The sequence below is a fragment of the Syngnathus scovelli genome, chromosome 10, assembly GCF_024217435.2.
Source record: "Syngnathus scovelli strain Florida chromosome 10, RoL_Ssco_1.2, whole genome shotgun sequence".
In the NCBI taxonomy this organism is placed as follows: domain Eukaryota; kingdom Metazoa; phylum Chordata; class Actinopteri; order Syngnathiformes; family Syngnathidae; genus Syngnathus; species Syngnathus scovelli.
Window position 1 is genome coordinate 12244668 of NC_090856.1, and position 18415 is coordinate 12263082.

Below are 18415 nucleotides of genomic sequence, written 5' to 3' on the forward strand. Positions count from 1 at the left end.
GTGGATTCCTGCCACTGTTATTGCGCAAACGGGACCAGTATCTTATACTGTCCAAACGTCTGATGGTGTATGGAGAAGACATGTTGATCAACTCCTGCAGACTCAGTTAGGGCCAGCAGAGCTGTCCCTCAAAGATTTTCCTGATAGCTCTGCCTACGTCAAAACGCCGGTTCACATACCCTCCCGAGTGCAGGACTCAATCACACTCGCGCCACCAGTCCCAGCTGAGGATGTGCCTGAGACAGAGACTGTGACATCTCCCTTTGCAGAAGCTCCTGCAACAAGTTCGCCATTGATCGACCATGGAGCTGATCCTGTGCCCCCAGATAGGAGATATCCTATCAGAGAGCGGCAAGCTCCTGCGCGCTTGGACTTATAGGTTCGTGGTTGACCCGAGTTATGGGGATGTCTAGTTGTCTAGTAGATGTCTAGGTGCGTAATTCCGTGTTGTTTATGCATAAAGCATGTTCATTGTAAGGGGGGAGGAGATGTTGTATATTTTGGGCTAACTCATGTTCCGTAGTGGGAAAACTCTGGGAGTGGGAGCTTCGGGGACGTTCAGTGTTGTGATGTACGGCCTGTGAACTGACGGTGTTGAAGAAATAAAGCAATATTCATCACGTCCTTGCCCGAACCTTTCTTGCTACCTAAGAACCCGGAGAGTAGTAAGGACATAACACTGATCATGTAGTGGTACACTCACCTGTCTTGTGTGCAGGTACCATGAGTTCGATTTCCGCATATGACGTTGTATGAATGCGTGCGACCAAAAATAAATAAATAAATGAAGACGGTTGGAGGGAGAGGAGACAGAAAACGCCCACTTCTTCCTGGATCAAACAGATCGCTCTGATACCAACTGATGAGCTCTCACGACATCGCTAATTACGTGATTGGAACAAGATTGCCGACACTCGGAAGGACTTTGACGCCATCAAGTGTCTTAGAACAACTCCGCGTCATGATGGGTATTTGTCTCACGACAGCAAAAGTATGTCGCTTTTGCGTTACACTGATTAGCAGATTGGTGTGGTCAGAATGGCAAATAAGTCAACATGATCAATATGCATATTTTTTCGTTTATAAATGCTAATCACATAAATCAAAAATGTTAAAAGTAGATGTATAATCCCTTTTCTCTTTTGGTCAAAAGATGACGATGTAGTGGCTCAGCAAGGCAAACACGTTTGAGTTGAACATATTTCGGGGAAAATGCCACTGCCAAGTGGCTAAGCCTCAGGGGTCTCAAACTCCAGTCCTCGGGGGCCGCATTCCTACATGTTTTCTAAGTTTCCCTCGTTAAACACACCTGATTCAATTATCAGGCTCCTGCAGAACGTGAGGATGAACTGATCATTTGAATCAGGTGTGTTTAACGAGGGAAACTTGGAAAACATGTAGGAATGCGGCCCCCGAGGACTGGAGTTTGAGACCCCTGGGCTAAGGAGACGCTGGTCTTTGTCGGCTTCTCACTGTGAGGAATCTGACCCGCCCCCTGCGAATGAGCGATGTCTTGGCATGCGTTACAAATCGTGACACCTCTGAACACGGCGCGCCTCTGGCTCATTTTTCCCCAGGATCGCATCAAAATGCGCGGCCGTCGGCGGCCAGCCGATACGTTGCTCGGTTCTGACGTGAGCCCTTCTCGCCACCCATAGACTGGACTTGGACGTCTTCCCGACAAAACTACTTTATTGACAGACTTGACTACGACAATGTACTTGTGTCATGTGTCCAACGTGGCATCCTTCTGTTGTCAATGGCGATGCTTCAAGCACCTTCCTTGTGCGGCGAAAATTTCAACGCTGCCATGCAAGCTAAGAAAAAGCAAACGCGCCGACTGCGTTGGTCGTCACGTCATTCGTCAGAGCGGTCGCCGTGGAGAATGGATGTAGCGCTGCGATGTCTCACGCCGAGCAGGCAGATGAAGCAAAAAGGGCATGAAGAGCGGAGAGCCGACGCTGCTGCTAACACTGCAGTTGCGGCTCACTTTGGCGTCACGGGGCCAGGTGCGGCTTCCTGTACGTGTGCTCGCTGATGGCCAGGCGGCTGAGGCGGGCCCCGTAGTAGTCCACGATGTAGTCGGAGCCGTCCGCCGGCCCCACTATCTGAATGGCAACGCACGGCACACACGAGTCAGCGCGCTACCGTCCGCACGGCTGTTAGCATGTGAACCGAAAATAGTTCGCGAAGGTGCGGGCCGGCCTCCACTGACCTGCACGGCGATGAGGATGAAGTCCACCAGCGTGCCGATACCGCAGAAACCCACTGTGCAGAACTTGAGCACGCCTGAGGCAAATGCAACAAAGCGTTCCACACGGCGCCGCATTTTTTCATGCGCAGACCGATTCGGCATGACGAGTGGGACTCGTGCAAGCGCGTCGCTCTTGCCGCCCGACAATGAATGGAATTGCATTTGACGCTGCAAAAACCCAAAAGCTTTGTCTCGCACAAGCAGTTTTTTTTTATACGATGTTTTTGGATCTATTTCTACAGTGTCAGCCCGCACGTTTCCGTATGATTGTTTTACGAAGCATGAAAAGTTGAAGCGATCAAGCCGCACGTTTGTCGGCACTTTGTCGCAATCGGATTTGCGACTTGAATTGTAACTTGTGCGCTCGCATGGCAGAAAAAGAGACTGCAAGTGGCGAGTAATTCATCAATTACAATGGCAGTCATCAATAAACCGTCTTGCCTTGGAAGTCATGCTTTAGTTGCCTGGTATTTTTTTAAAGAAAAGAACAACCAAAAAGCCCCAAAAATAGATAGAATGAGAAATCTCATAAAATCAAGATCAAAATATGTGCCCGATGCGTCAGGCCAAGTGTGCGTACCGAGTGCGGGATAGCCCAGGTAGAAGCGGTCGGCGCCCAGCCAGCCCAGGAAAAGCGACAAGGCCACAGCCACTTTGTACGAGTAGCCGCTCCTGAAAGCACGAAAGTCGCGTTGGCCTGAGTTTTCCGACCGCTTGCGCTTGGCCTCTTGTGTGTGCGTGTGTGCGTGTACTCACACGTTCCTACAGGGAATGGTTTTATTAAAGCCCACCTCCTTCCCGCTGAAGCGAAATTGCGTCCCGTTGGAAAGTCGGCAGGTGACGTTTGGAGCTGGAAGACACTCCACTACATGCACACACACGCGCGCACACACGCACGCACGCACACGCTCTCGTTAGAAAATCGGGAGTGCGCAGCCTCTCGGGCGCGCTCCGCAGCAACGAGAGGTGTCCCGTAAAAAATGGAGAGCGCGTGCGGGCGCTACCGACCCCAGGTGCTGGCATCGCGACAGTTTTGCGGCTCCTGAGTGACCTCGTCGATCTTGGGATCTATACACAAATATGTCGGCGCAGTCAAGGAACATTTTTCAGGACTTTACAGCCCATGATATAAAAAATTAAAATCATCCCTACACAGCTTGCTCGGTGGCATAACATGAACTGAAGCATCTGAGAGAGGCACCAAAATTCATCGATTACTCGACAACTAATCGTCAGAGACCTAGTTTAAATTTAAAATGTATAAATACTGGCAAGGCTGATTTCTGTCGTCCTCTATGAGAACAGATTGATTAGTTTTTTTAATTTTATGAATCAAAACGGATCTTGAATCATCTTTGATGTATGCTGTGGATTTTCATTATTTATTACAGCTCAGGCAGACCAAAAGCAAATCAACACTCAGCAAGACCGATGCTTGTATCCTAGCCTTTTGATGACATCGACCAGGACCGAGCTTTTCCATCTACTGCACAGTCTTCTGTGATCTCATTTTTGTGGTCGTCTTCCCAAATTCAAACTACACTGGTAGAGGAAAACGGCCACTGTTTTAAGTCAACCCAATTTAAATGCCATATTCATTAACATGCTTTTTTGTTGTTGTTGTTGTTCGTTGACATTCGTTTCTTACTCGGAAGTGACGCGTGATGTCACAGCGAAGCGTCCAGGAGGGTATTGAAAATTTCCAGCAAAGAATGCAAACATGATGTCACATCACAATGAATGGCACTCCTATCCTTTTAGATCAGATAAACAGGTTCGATACTTCCAGATTGTTGATCACCTTCCATTCCTTCTATACTATTATTACGCTCATCAGTTGACGTCCAGTCACATTAAAGCACCGCGACATTTTTTTTTGGTCTATTTTTGTCTGCTTACAACCGGCAGCGAAGTGATCTGCTCGCCCTTAGCAATAGCTTCACATCTAGACGAGGAGCGCGAGTCAAGGCAAGGATATTGACCGAGTCTCAGGTTGTGGCAGCTGCCCGCCTCCTCCGCCGTCGCGACAATCGTCCGCCGAAAAGACGCACAGCACAAGAAAAACAACAAAATTGTCCACAAGCCTGAGCGCAAACACCGCGACATGGCGGCTGTGATGTCACCAAGCGCCGCCTTCAAGGCTACGAGGGAAAAAAGCCTTTTCCCTCTTCACGGGCAACATTTCAAAACATTTCAAAACTAACAAGTGACCAAATGTCTCTGAAAGTTCTAGCCAAATGATAATGTTTCACATTATTATACAAATTGGGGGGGGGGGGGGGGGGGGGGGGGGGGGGGGGGGGATCAACGCGTGTTGTGGCGTTGTTGTGGATTTGGAAGAGTAGCGTTGTTTCCCAGAGCAGTTGAATGCAGCATTTAAAGTGATACTGTAGTCCAAGTGAAGCCGCTTCAAGTAAGTTTCACATCATTTCCAAATTTAAATATTCTGAAATGACTCGTCGTTTCTTTTCCATGTTGTCTGAATGGCCAGGTAGCGCAAGTGCCGACAGAGAAAAACAGGAAGCGAGTCGGAGAATTTTGGGGGATGGGGGCCGGTGCGTCGAGAGAGGGCTTGAGAGAGTTCGAATGCTAGCGGCTTGCTTACATAGTTGGGGGACGACACTAACTTCGCTTTCTTTCCTTTCCACCTTTCACACCAGTGAACACATTGCCCGAATTGATAACTTTGTTTGTTCGCGTTGTGTTTTCTTGTGAATTTAGTCCATGTCGTGGGGGCTTTTTATGCACCTGCTGATTTGTAGTGATCCCGCCCATCTAAAAAAAAAAAAAAAGAAGAAGAAAATAAACATAAAAGACGATACAGTAAATGCAATCAATACAGTCGAGTATAAACTATGCACAACAGTGGACTTTTGATGATGGTGAGCACTACGAAGTTAAATCTTTTGGCCACTCGGCCCTGCTTGCCACCAGTCGACCTTCCCAGGTTTTACTTCCGTGATGGTGAACCTGGGCGGCGTGAGCGCTTTCTCTGGTGAAAAGTGCACGTCATTGTTTGGGCGCAAGCATATTGCTATCAAACTAGCAGAAAAACAAAAACAAAAAAACGTTCTGAATCACAGAATGTTAATGTTAATTTAGGGTGACCAGATTTGGATTTCTGAAAAAGAGGGTTCGGGGTCATTGTTTTTTTTTTTTTTTTGGGGGGGGGGGGGGGCATTTGTATCATGTTATGACACAAATGACATCGTGTCTGTATAGCAATTGCATTTATTGGCCCGAATAACAGAAAACATATATACAATAACAAAAACATATTTATACTAACAAAAACAAATGTATGTGTACACTGACATTTTTTAGATTTATAGTGGTACACTAAGAAAAACAAGACAAAAGAAATGCGGCCATTGGTGCAGCATTTGAAGAAGAAAAAAAGGCTCCTCTTCAGTCCTCCTCTTGCAGGGTGCGTTGGCACCTTTATTTGCCAATAACACGTAAGTGCCTGTCTTGCATGTCAAGCACTCAGCTTCATAAGGATCACGACCCTGGCGAAAGCACGGGAATTTTTATTTTCAACACCTCCGTGAATGTGCGTTTTCGTTTCAACATTGCTTGTAAACATTCGGTGTAGACTGGCCAGCCCGCCCTACTTCGTAGCAAAGTGACTAGATTTGAGGAAAAGGGCGTGACTTATTTGCGAACGATACAAAAAACCTGGAACTGAGCGAAATGGAATGGAGTGGCAATTCTATTGACTATGTACTGTGCATATGTATTATGTTTGAGGCAGTCCAAAAAACCCAGACGATTTTGAAAATCCCCCGGGACATTTTTTTTAGGGCTCAAAAGTAGGACATGTCCGGGAAAAAGAGGACGTCTGGTCATCCTATGTTAATTTCAAGTTTTCTCTCAGGACGGCGCGGAATGCCAGATGAGGCCGGCCCATGTGAAGTCCGGCCGACGTTTCAAGCGATGTCGCCCGGCGAGCGTCGGCGGGCGTCGGCAGCCCTGGAGCGTCTGCGGGCCAAGCTGGCCCAGAAGGATGAGTGGCGGCACCACCTGGGCCGCCTGGCGGCACTCCAGGACACGCTGGACAGTCCGCTCTTTGTGCACGTGCTCGCTCTGCAGCGCACCGTCGCCCACCTCAAGGAGCAGGTGCGTACCCGCACCCCACGACGACGCCACACTGAGTACACTGTGTGTGTGCGTTACTGCGCTTGTTTAGCATTGTTAGCATAGAGCGTCTTATGAAAACAACCCAAAATTGTTGAGTCAAAGTGGGTTCGCCGCCATCCTCCACGGACAATGCATGTGTCTCAACTTCTTACTCTCAAATCAAGGCAAAACAAAAAAGAAAGAAAGAAAATAGATGGCACATGCCTCCTAAAACTCCAAAGTCGGATCATTCGTACATCAGGGCCATTACGTGGCATGGCGATTCCACACGACGAGCGCCCACGTTGTATGACGTCACTTTGCCACGTTGCGACAAGGGGCGTCTTTGCGTATTGGGCGCGGGCCCATAAACAAGGGCGCGTCCAAATTAAGATAATGGCGGGCGGGCTGGCAAGTGGGCTTCATATTGTAAGTGGCACCAAGGTCGCGGCGAGTGTCAGCCACTCGACGTACCGTAAGTCTATGAAGGCGTCGGCGGCGCTTTATTTATGGTCGGCCTCCCCGGCGCCGATCAATCACACTTTAATATCCGCCGTCCCGCTTTGACAAACGGCCCACCCGCCCGACGACGCAAAGTTAGAGGAAAGGTCATTCATACATTAGCAGTAAGCGAGGCATTGATTTTTACACGCGCTTGTGACTGCAACTGCCACACGCACACTGTGATTGTGTGTGTGCGTATGTGAGACTCTTTGCCAGTGATCGTGTGTTTGCTATGTGATGAAGTGTGCGTGCGTGCGTGTGTGTGTGTGTGTGTGTGTGTGTGTGTGTGTGTGTGTGTGTGTGCGCGCGCGCGCGTGCGTGCGTGCATGTGTGTCTGTGTGTGCGTGCGTGTGCAAATGCGCACAAGTGTCTGTTAATGCGTGTTTGTGTAATCTGAACCCTTGCTGCACTGCAAGATGATGCAAACATTGACTGCAACAACATTCAGCCCTTCTTGGGGCTATAGTGGTGTGGATTCTTTATCCTCTGTGAGGAACGAGCGACTCTCCATGGATCATTGGTAAAAGGCGATTTAAATCGTGAGCACCTGCCCTTGTGGTCTAACGCCTTCCTTCCTTCCTTCCTTCCTTCCTTCCTTCCTTCCTTCCTTCCTTCCTTCCTTCCTTCCTTCCTTCCTTCCTTCCTTCCTTCCTTCCTTCCTTCCTTGCTTCCTTGCTTCCTTTTGCACTCTCCAGTTGAGTACGCCACCGGAGGAGAGCGGCCGCAGCGTCAGCTTTTCCCTGGCCCCACCCGCCCTGGAGGCCCCGCTTGCCCTTGGTGCCCCGCCCTCGCCCGACAGCCTGCAACGGTGGATCGTGGCTGCCACTGCGGTGAGTAGGCGACCACGCAAACTCTCAACCTGGGCGCGTGACAAAAACAAATCAACTTGTAGTTCTGATTGTGTGTTTGTTTGTGCGTGCTTGCGTGTGTCAGCTGCCCGGCCGCGCGGTGGACTTGACGGTCGCCAGGGACCGCCCCTCAACGGACATGCTACCACCAGCGTCATTGTCGCCACTGGCCACCGTTAACGCCGTAAATGCCGCAATACGTGCCGTCGTCGCATAACACCCGATAGCTGTGATCTCTCTTGTGACAAACGGACGTGACCCCCTCCAAGGCTGAGCGGGCCGAGGTGGAGGAGATCCAGCTGCTCAATGACGGTTCGGGTTTGGGCTTCGGTATTGTGGGCGGGAAGACCGGCGGCGTGGTGGTCCGGACACTCGTCGAGGGCGGTGCCGCTGACAGGGTACGTCCGCAGCGCTCGCTTCTGCGCTCATCCTCTTCTAGCCCCCACTCCTCCCGTCACTCAGGACGGGCGTCTACGCACGGGAGACCGCATCCTTCGCGTCGGGGCCACGCCCACCGACGGGCTTGGCAGCGATGAGGTGGTCCAGGTCCTGCAGGGGTGCGGGAGTCATGTGAGCTTGCGAGTTGCCAGGGGCCAGGGCTCTCGGAGAACCAAAGCCCCGCCGCCGCCTGACTCTGCCCCCTTGTCGGTTGCGCCCATGCGGCTTCTTCAGTGCCGGAGCAGCGGGATGGTAAGCAGGCGCCGCTTCCTACTTCTCGACTCCTCATTCTTACTCGCCAAGCTCGGTCGTTCCTTCTCTTGCTTCCCATTTGTGCGTTTCAGCCCAACCTGGATGGCTACGAGATCCACGAGGTTGCGCTCACCAAGAAAGACGGACAAAGCCTCGGAATCTCCATCATCGGACACAACCCCCTCAGCAGTCAAGGTAGAAAAGTTTGAAAAAGCTGACCTCACACGAGGTGTCGGTAACATTAGCGTCCGATTCCATCTCTTCCTGACAGATGCGGTGGGCGTGTTCATCAAGCACGTGGTTCCGGGCAGCGCCGCCCATCACAGCGGGAACATAAGGGTTCAAGACCGACTCATTGCTGTAAGAAGAGCTCCGCCGGCACATCATCGTCATTTGGGAAGTGCCTCATGACTGTGTGGTGGCGCCTCGTAACAGCTCGTTGTGGGACCGCCTCAAAACGGCCGCACGATGACGCATGCAAACGGAATTCAACTTGTGCCCGTTCAGATGGATGGCGTCAGCCTCCACGGTCTGACCAACAGGGAAATTGTGGAGGTCATGAAGCGGACGGGCCGCACCGTGCTCCTTACGCTGGTCCGCAAGAACAACGCCGCCACCTTCCAAAGGTCCCCCAACGCAGGTCGCTCATTGCCCGCTGTTTCCTAAACCTTGCTTTGCGTCATTGCCAATGTGTGTGTTTTTTGCTTGTGTGTTTTGAACTTTGTGTGAGGCTCATTTGTTTGTGTTATCCCTCTACATTTGTTTACAGAATGTGTGTGTGCGTGTGTTCTTAGTATATCGGTGTCTAAATGTCATTTCTGATGTGTGCGTCTCAGTGGAATCTTCTTGTGGGTCACTGCCGAGGTCACTGGAGTTCAAGACTCACTCTACGGATTTAGATACACACAGTACGAGCAGCGGTGAGCACACGCATCATATGCTAACACGCACGCAAAATAAAACAAATGCACACAAGAATGTTTGGCAGTCGGTCCACTTTCTTTGTTCTGACACCTGTCCATCCCAAAAGCCAGGCAATAGTGGCAAAGCACTACTTTTGTCTCAATAAAACTCCTCAGTCTTCTCTGGCACGATGGTGGCTAAGTCCAAAGGTGCGCCACCTAGAGACTCACTACACATTGCAGCAGCGCAACAAAATATACTGACTCACGAGCGAGAGATTCCATTTCAGTTTGTTGCCAGCAGAAGTCTTGTCTGTATTTCTATTCCTAGTTTGGCGTGAGCTAGCTAGCCGTTAGTGCGCGGCTCGGTGCAGATGTACGAGCGTTTTTATTCATCTCAATGCCAAAGATTAATGACAGCCTGGCCGTGTTTAGCAATGCTAATTTAATCTAAAGCGCTGCCATCTCTTTTCATTTTCTTGCGGTGAGCTCAGCAGTCGACAGACACCAGCTTGACACCCAAGTTCCCATAGCAACCGCCACTCACCTTAAAGTAAAAAAAATGTCCCAATGATCGTCACACACACATCTGGGTGTGGTGAAATTTGTCCTTCGCTTTTAACCCATCCCCGTGTGATTTTGATCCATCCCCTGGGGGAGAGGGGAGCAGTGAGCAGCAGCGGTGCCGCGCTCGGGAATCATTTGGTGATATAACGCCCCAACTCCATCCCTTCCTGCTGAGTGCCAAGCAGGGAGGAAATGGGTCCCATTTTTATAGTCTTTGGTGTGACCTGGCCGGAGTTTGAACCCACAACCTTCCAGTATCAGGGCGGCCACTCTAGGCCACTGAGACGACGCTTGACATGACACCCAAAAATGTACATGTGCGTTTTATTTGCCAATTTGTGTATGGTTTTGCATGTGTGTTTGTGTAGCTGCTGAGCTGACTCTGAAGGCCAAGTGGCAGCGGACTCTGGGTCCAAACTATCAAGTTCTGGTGAGACCAAAGCAGCTGTGTTTTTTTCTTTTCACGGGCATAATTTTGGACATATGATGGAAAAAAGAATGTCCAAATGCTTGACTGCAAAATAATGTGTGCAGTTGTCTTTGATGGCCGTAGCGCCATGAGACACTTCTGCAAACTGGTGCCATGGATACTCCAGCTGAACAATTGCAAATGCCTAAACTTGGCCAATTTTCAAGCTGTGACCAGTGTGGCTCTTATTTATTTCTTTGTCTGTCTGTCTGTCTGTCTGTCTGTCTGTCTGTCTGTTTGTCTTTTTGTTTGTTTGTTTGTTTGTTTGTTTGTTTGTTTGTTTGTTTGTTTGTTTGTTTGTTTGTTTGTTTGTTTTATTGATTGACTATTTGGTTATTTCGTTCTTTAATGCACTCTGTCCGTCATGTGCTGTAAACCCGTTTCGGAGCTTGAAATTTACAAGCAGAGTGGCACCAGAGCCTCCCCATTAAAAAACATTGCCAAGTATACTGGTCAATGGTGCTCCAGGCGACAATTGTTGAGCTGTGGATTGTATGCTCTACGCACACCAGTTGAGACTTGGATGTGTGTGGGCGCACTTCTTCAGGTGATCAAGTTGCATCCTGTGATTGAGGACGACGTCCAGCTGCAGAGCTCCTCCAAGGTGATGAGCGCACATCGTCTGATTTCCTCCTGCCGGCAGCGTGACGTGATGCATCACGTTTACGTGCAGTTCCATCCCGTACACACGCTTCGCCTGGGCGTGGAGTTGAACTCATTCGAAGGCCATCACTATGTCTCCTGCGTGCTGCCCGGAGACCCCATGGACAAAGTCGGCGTTCTGAGACCCGAAGATGAGCTCCTCCAGGTGAGCCACACCATCTAGCCACCTTACAGGTTGCTGTAGCTACCCTGGAGGCTTGCCAAGTGTGCGGCGCCATGGACAGTCGAGACGAATTTGTGTGTATGGACTGAGATGCTACATCCTGTTCAAATTGAACATGGAATCTGGTCTCGCAAAAATGGGATTTCATGCGCATTCTGACTGTCGGGACGACACGCGAGCCTTCTGCTTTTAATCTCAAGATGGCAGCCTCTGTTGCCCCTGTGCTAATGTTGTGCACGTTGCAGGTGAACGACACGCAGCTTTGCGGAAAGTCTCGTCGGGAGGTTGTCTCCTTCCTCAAAGAGGTGCCCCCACCTTTCACGCTGGTCTGCTGCAGACGGCCGCCTTTGTGCGAATGGGAAGGAGAAAAAAAGTCGGAAGGACACGGATGCGGCCTGAAAAATGTACATCACCGTTTTCCTTGGCTATCATTTGAAAGTAGTGCCCGGGCCACCAAACATTTTCAATTTAGCTTGTTTGGGGCAAGCCAAAGTTGTTTGGAATAATGTCCTTGCCGTTTGCTTTTTCCTGTGCTCCAAAAAGTGTCACATTTTGGCGGATGATCATGCGATGTGCCGGAAGGTGTCGCCTGTGCTGTCCAAGCTCAAGAAGGAGCAGGAGCCAGGTGAAGTCACTGACCAAGAGGAGGAACGTGTCGAGCTGGCCCTGTGGTCTTCTGAGGTGGAGGTGTTGGAGCTCCACAAAGAGGCCGCCGGAGGCCTGGGCTTCAGCATCCTGGACTATCAGGTAAGTGTGCCGCCACTCGACATCACTATGCACTCCCACAATACCCCCCCCCCCCCCCCCCCCCCCACACACACACACACACATTCTCAGCTCTTTGTCTTGAGGCATTGTTTCACCTCCTCCACCCCGCCACTCCTCCTCCACCCTCCTTCCCCAAACTGAGGGGGCGGAGCGAACTCCAGGTGAAATCCCGGGTGGTCTTTGTGCACCGCCCGCCTGGGGGGCTTCCTGACCGAGATCGAAACATCAGCGGAGACTTTCATACGCTCTGTGTCCTCTTTTCCTTTTAGTTATCAAATTGAAGATCCATCAATGGTTTAGAGCAGGGGTCTCAAACTCCAGTCCTCGGGGGCCGCATTCCTACATGTTTTCCAAGTTTCCCTCGTTAAACACACCTGATTCAATTATCAGGCTCCTGCAGAACGTGAGGATGAACTGATCATTTGAATCAGGTGTGTTTAACGAGGGAAACTTAGAAAACATGTAGGAATGCGGCCCCCAAGGACTGGAGTTTGAGACCCCTGGTTTAGAGACCCTGTTGGGCTCCAAATATCCATCCATCCATCCATTTTCTGAACCGCTTAGTCCCCACGGGGGTCGCGGGCGTGCTGGAGCCTATCCCAGCCGTCATCGGGCAGTAGGCGGGGGACACCCTGAACCGGTTGCCAGCCAATCGCAGGGCACACAGAGACAAACAACCATTCGCACTCGCACTCACACCTAGGGACAATTTGGAGTGATCAATCGGCCTTCCAAGCATGTTTTTGGGATGTGGGAGGAAACCGGAGTGCCCGGAGAAAACCCACGCGGGCTCGGGGAGAACATGCAAACTCCGCACAGGGTGGGCCGGAGGTGGAATCGAACCCGCACCCTCCTAAGTGTGAGGCGGACGTGCCACCCAGTGCGCCACCGAGCCGCCCAGGCTCCAAATCTTCAAATCAAATATTTTTACAGATGACAGAGCAGTGATTGATGACCCACCAAATGTTGCCAATGTTTGTGTCGTGCAGTGCACCGCCAACGTTGGCCGCACACATCATTTCTGTGCATGGACGCGTGTTTTAGGAGCAGGCTAAGAACAAGTGCGTTTGCGTGCAAAACAAACCCCCAGTCCACATAGCTTGGAATAGTTTTGGCGTGTAAAAGCTCTTGCAGAAAGTTGCCTTCCCAAAATGATGAAGAAGCTCCAGTAGGCCGAGCGTCATCACCTGTGGCCATCTCGCCGCCTCCAAAAATACAAAAAGCTTGCACGCCGAGCCAAGCGCAGCCCGGCCTGCGTCGCGTGCGTGCGTGATGCCCGCCGTCTGCCTTGACCTTCGATTCCGCGTCGCCCTTTCACCCTGCCGAAAGTTTGGAGCCGGCTGGCTCCGCTCACTGCCTCCACCTTATACTTGGCCGCCAAACTTGTGAGTGCCCGCGAGACAAAGTGGTTGTCGGATATTTACCTTTGAAGCAAATGGTCTCTTTTGATACGTTCCCTCTTGAGGTAACAGAGTGAACGGGCTCTTCTCTGGAAGCAATCGCTTCATTTTGCTTTGCCCAGTGCTGACGTGGAAATCTTCCCTGGCTAACTTTCATTCACCTCATAAATGTCGCGCATTAATGCCTCAATCTCCACGACATGATAATATGATCCCCAAGCGACCACGGCCAATTTCTCTTGTTGTCTCGCAGAAAACGGGGATGGTGCTACGACGCGGCAGGAGCTACGGCCCCTGTCAAAAATCCACGTTGCCCTGGTTGGGCCCTGCCTGCACGTTCTGTTATTTGATATTCCAAAATATCTTTTGACAATAATTTCTCAAGACGTTATCGGATGGGTCCCCATTTAAAATCGCAGCGCTGTTCCTGAAGAAAATAAAAGCATTGTTGTCGAGCTGTTTTTGACACTTTGTCATAAGGAGAAGCGGCCAAGAGGTGACGGGCCACTCAGGCCGCCGCCCAAAGCCAGCAAGCATTTGGTCTGCCACAACATTAACAGAGTCTTCCCGTGACACCTATGGCAATATGAAGGAGAGTAGCGCCTTTCGACTCACTCTTGGCATTCAACGTTTTGAGAGACCCTTGATGATTTCCTCTCTGAAGCGGGCTGATGTTGAACGGTCTCTGTCTCCCCCCGCTGGTCATGGGCCACCGCCTTTGCAGTGTTCAATGCGGTGGGAGCCCGTCGTCGGCTTTGATCTTGAGGAGCGGCAGCCGGTTTTCCAGCTCAACCTGGGCTCGGACCGCTCGTGGGATGGAAGCTCTGCACCCTCACGGCTGTTATCTTTGCAGGATCCTTTGGACCCAGGTGGCTGCGTGATCGTGATCCGCTCACTGGCGGAGGGCGGTGTGGCCCAGCGCACCGGCGCACTGCTTCCCGGCGACCAGCTGGTCTCTGTCAACGGCGTCCGTCTGGAGGGCTTGAGCCTGGAGCAGGCCGTGCGCGTCCTCAAGGGAGCGCCCCCTGGCGCTGTGCGGCTAGGCGTGTGCAAACCCCTCGCGGTGAGACGTTCGGGCTTCGGCGTCCATCTCCTTCCTCCTCTTCCTCTTTTCCATTCCCAAGATGCTCTTTTTGTTTTGCTGTTCCCCGCTTGACTATTCTTCTCCTTTTGTCCTCCTTTCCCTTTTTTCTACGTCCTGCCTTCTTTTCCTTTGCTTCCCTCCTCGTTTAATCCTTCTTTTTCTGTCCCACTTTTCCTACCTCCGTTTTAGTTTGATATTTTCTTTCCTTCTGCACGATCCTTTTTTCCTTTTCTTTTCTCCCTTTTGGTCCTCCTTTTTTGTCCTTTCTTCCCTTTTCCAGCTCTCCTTCTTTGCTCCTTGTTGCATTTTTTCTTCCTCCTATACTGACTTCATTTCCTTTCCTTATTGCTTTCCTTTTTTCTTCCCGCTTTCTGTCCTTCGCCGTCGTCTTTCGAACCTCACCCTTGAGTAGGCTCCGATCCTGAAGTGGTCCTCGCCCATTCCTGTGTCCTTGTCACCTTTTGTCAAACTGCCTTTTTCTTTTTTTCTCCCTCCTCCTCTTCTTGGTCTTCATTCCCCTCGTCTGTCCTCCTTGTCCTCTGCGCGCTGTTGCCGAGTCAGCGAGATTTCGGGACGCGGCAGAGTGCTCCATCAGCTCTACGACGTCGCAGCGCTCTTAAGTGGGGTGTTGGGGCTATGTGCTTGCTATCCTGGTCCATGACTACCGCAGTATTAGGTCATTGTAGGAAGTGGTTGTGTAGCATGACTTTTGTTAGCTTCCTTCACATGTTGCACAGCAACGCTGCAAGATTTCTTCAAAAAGTGTAACGTGTGAGGTAGGATCGGTCACTTCCACACACATGTGGCTCTAACCAAGCGCCAACAAACCTTTTGGATGAATTAAAAATTATCAAAGTTGCTCTCCAAACCACTGTGAAAGCCACCAACGAGGGTGGCGTTGGCACCATACAGAGCCATGAGTGTTATTAAGGCGTGCGCGGGAACAAATGGCCCTAACAGCAAGTGTGCGCGTCTGCCGCACCAGCCAGCCATCCGGCTGGCTGCCTTCAACGTTGCTCACATGACTTCCCCGCAGGTTTCGGCCCAATACTTTGGCCAAGCGCGAGCGGAGGAGCCGGCAGACTTTGGCGGGACTGCTGGCCATCCGCCAACTCTGACCTCTGACCCAGAGGAGGAGGGCAGAGAGATGGCGGTGGACCAAGACGAGGCAGAGACCGAGACGGCGTCGTCATCATCAGCCGCCGCTCAGCAGGCCAGTTGCAACATTTCACACGTGCTCACTTGGCAGTCTACCGTTCCTTTCCTCTTATATCCTTCCATCTATCACACTAATGAGACTTTTCTTTCCTAACTTTGGTCTTGCCGTATGTCTTTGTTTCTATCTTTTCTTCTGTTTCTTCTCTGAGTTTTATTTTCTTCTCCTCCATCTGTTCTTTTGCGAGTTTGCGAGGAGCTAGCTAGCGCAGCAGGCACTCGAGTGCAGGGCAGACAAGGAAAAGGGCAGAGCGCAGATTTCGGCCGCAATAGTCACGCCGCCGCCTCACGCTAACTCTAACCGCAGCTGCGAGGTTTCCTCAGCAGGCCACCCAAGCGCCAAAAAAAAGCCGGTGAAAGGCAAGCCGCAAAAATGACGCCACCGTCCAGCACACGATTCTGTCGTCGTCCCAATTAATGGGCCGCTTGTGTTTCCTTTTCAGACGCAGACAGAAGATGGGCAACTTCTTGGTGACGCGCTTAATCCTTCTTTCACTTTGATACATTTGACTGGGATGCCCTCGCGCGCAAACTCTATGTGCGACTTGCCTACGTGTGAGCCAGGCCAGCACGACGACACAGAGGCGGAGGCAGACTCGGAAGTCAACGGGACGGACGCCGAGTGAGTCCTCCTCCTTCCCGTCGTCTTTAGCAAGTGCCCGCCCATCGTCACTCGTGATTGTCCTCGCAGGTCTTGTGGGATGATTGACATGGAGAAGCGGAGGAGGCGGAGTTATGGAGGATTCTCCATCACCAGAAGAGTGCGCAGGTTACTCACGCCGGGAGTCTCGCCTTGACCGCGTGTCATGTTGCTCAGTGCCTGCGTGCCTGCGTGCGTCCATGCCTGCGTGTGTAGGGGGCTTCCGGAGCGCGAAGAGGGCGAGGGTGAGGAAACTCCTCGGCTCAGTCACTGGGAACCCCCCCGCAGGTGAAGGCCGCCCCCTCTTTCTTGTCCCACGTTGGACGTGGCTTTGGGTGATGCAGGTAATGTGCGTGCGAGCACGTAGGGTGGAGGTGTGCGCCAAGGAGGGCGAGTCGCTGGGCCTGAGCATCGTGGGCGGCCATCACGTTATCAAGCAACTGAGGAACGGAGAAGAACTGAAGGGAATCTTCATCAAGCAGGTCCTGCGTGGAAGCCCTGCCCACGCCACGCGCGCCCTCAAGACTGGAGACAAGATCTTGCAGGCACCAAACCGCACACAGCCGCTCCGCTGCCTCGCTTTCCTTTTGCTGTCTACTTTAGTCTTTTTTACTTGAGTGTTGTTCATCTCTCTTTTACTCTCACCTTTAGCCTTTTTCTTTTCTTCCTTCCCTGCGCCATGACAGCCGCCGAGCGACCAACACAATCCGACCCAATCCAACCCTCAGGCCGCTCTATCTCTCGGTTAGACATCCCACCGGGCTTGCTCTAACAGCTGCTTAACGTGCGGGCAGGTCTCGGGTTTGGATCTCCGAAGCGCCACGCACCAAGAGGCGGTCGACGCCATCAAATCAGCAGCCAGTCCCGTGGTCTTCATCGTCCAGAGTCTGTCGGCGAAGCCGCGGGTACGTACGTGTGGCCATGAGGTCTCAAGTCAGCTCTGGAAGGATGGCACTGATCCAGATTGCCAGGTCTGCATGCATCCGTGAACACAAAGGTCAACTCTGTGCTTTTTGTTTGTGCGTGTGCACAGATAGCGAGAAACGCCCTGCCTCCTCTGCGGGAGCCGCCCCCTTACAGGCCCATTGGAGCAGGAGCCACTGCCGGCCCCCCGAGGTCAGCCAACTTTCAAATGCATGAACTGAATGAAGGTTAGACGGCATTGTTCAATGCACTTTTCAGGAGATTGATTCTTTTTCTTGCATCGCTTGCAATGATTTCAGTCATCGAACCCGAGTAAGGACGAGCAAGCACCAATGATGATTGAATGACGTGCATCAATAACAGGAAAAAAAAGCAAACCCTCCCAGCGTCCCCGTCAAAGAGCGGAAGCCATTACCAATACTTGAGACTGCGCAACCCTTTGGGAAAATAATTGGGCAACGAAATCGGCAAACCAAATTCGGGCCCCTTTTCACTGTTTGCAAAACAAAAGTCATTAAGCGTTCGATGAGAAAGATAAGTCGAAATTGTGAATTGTGTTGTTTTGACTGGTGAAACGAAAACATTTGTTGGCTTTTTGTCCAAGTGTTCAAAATGTTTTTTTCTCTCTTTGCAGGCCTCATATGAAAGCCCCGCCCCCGTGTGCCCCCTTTGCAAAGTGGACCGATCGAGCAATCGGACGATGACGTGCTCAATCTTATTCTTTTGGGGCGGCTTTGGGGGTGGGGCTCGCGAAGGCTCCACTTGCGGTCGGTTGAGTTGCAGCACTTATGACTTGACTATGTCGCTTGAGCCTTGTCGCTGTCGTAGGCGTTTCAATCGTCACGTGACCTTTGAGGAGCAATAAAAGAATGTCAGCCAGCGTTCTTGGGTCTTCATGCGTACTTTGGCAAAGGAGGAGCAGATTCTTGATGCGCCCGACAGCTCGAATGCAAGCCAACTAAATGAGGCTCACTTTGTTCTTTACTCCACTCGTCCCTCCCTCCCTCCCTTGCTTCCTCCCTCATTCCTCCCTCCCTTGCTTCCTCCCTTCCTTCCTGCCTGCCTGCCCGCCTGCCCGTTCATCGACACGCGGGCTGTAGTGTTTTTGCTCCAAGTCAGGACAATCAAACTCGCAGTCCATGGGCCACAAGCGGGCCATCAAACCCTCCGACGTGGCCCGTTTTTTAAAAAAAATTACATTTTGT

General features: G+C 51.4%; 2 protein-coding genes and 1 long non-coding RNA gene across 12 annotated transcripts; 2 read left to right on the top strand and 1 right to left on the bottom strand.

Annotated features, from left to right (window-relative positions):
* Positions 1–495: 495 nt before the first annotated feature.
* On the top strand, positions 496–4126 carry LOC137840717 (uncharacterized). The gene is made up of 2 exons (XR_011087642.1): positions 496–991; positions 3646–4126. It is a non-coding gene; the product is annotated as an uncharacterized lncRNA (long non-coding RNA).
* On the bottom strand, positions 1675–4404 carry tm2d1 (TM2 domain containing 1). The gene is made up of 6 exons (XM_049731696.1): positions 4229–4404; positions 3263–3332; positions 3011–3119; positions 2835–2926; positions 2216–2289; positions 1675–2108 (listed from the first exon to the last, which is right to left on the bottom strand). Exons 1-6 carry the CDS (start codon positions 4358–4360, stop codon positions 1998–2000), a joined length of 588 nt encoding a protein of 195 aa, XP_049587653.1. The 5' UTR covers positions 4361–4404; the 3' UTR covers positions 1675–1997.
* Positions 4405–4552: 148 nt separating this feature from the next.
* LOC125974968 (inaD-like protein) lies at positions 4553–18091 on the top strand. 10 transcript variants are annotated; one of them, XM_049730001.1, is made up of 25 exons: positions 4553–4667; positions 6132–6373; positions 7573–7707; positions 7811–7909; positions 7995–8123; positions 8188–8415; positions 8508–8610; positions 8687–8775; positions 8851–9055; positions 9252–9335; positions 10253–10314; positions 10901–10957; positions 11027–11161; positions 11425–11583; positions 11723–11926; positions 14201–14410; positions 15468–15644; positions 16090–16117; positions 16211–16268; positions 16338–16415; positions 16503–16574; positions 16654–16831; positions 17081–17191; positions 17320–17402; positions 17845–18091. In XM_049730001.1, exons 2-25 carry the CDS (start codon positions 6143–6145, stop codon positions 17912–17914), a joined length of 2985 nt encoding a protein of 994 aa, XP_049585958.1. In that variant the 5' UTR covers positions 4553–4667; positions 6132–6142; the 3' UTR covers positions 17915–18091. The 10 variants fall into 10 exon arrangements, 8 of the variants coding, with proteins under 8 accessions (XP_049585958.1, XP_049585937.1, XP_049585910.1 ...); XM_049729970.2 differs by adding an exon at positions 5579–5712 and having other exon boundaries at positions 4568–4667; positions 16090–16268; XM_049729980.1 differs by having other exon boundaries at positions 16090–16268; positions 17320–17437.
* Positions 18092–18415: the final 324 nt, after the last annotated feature.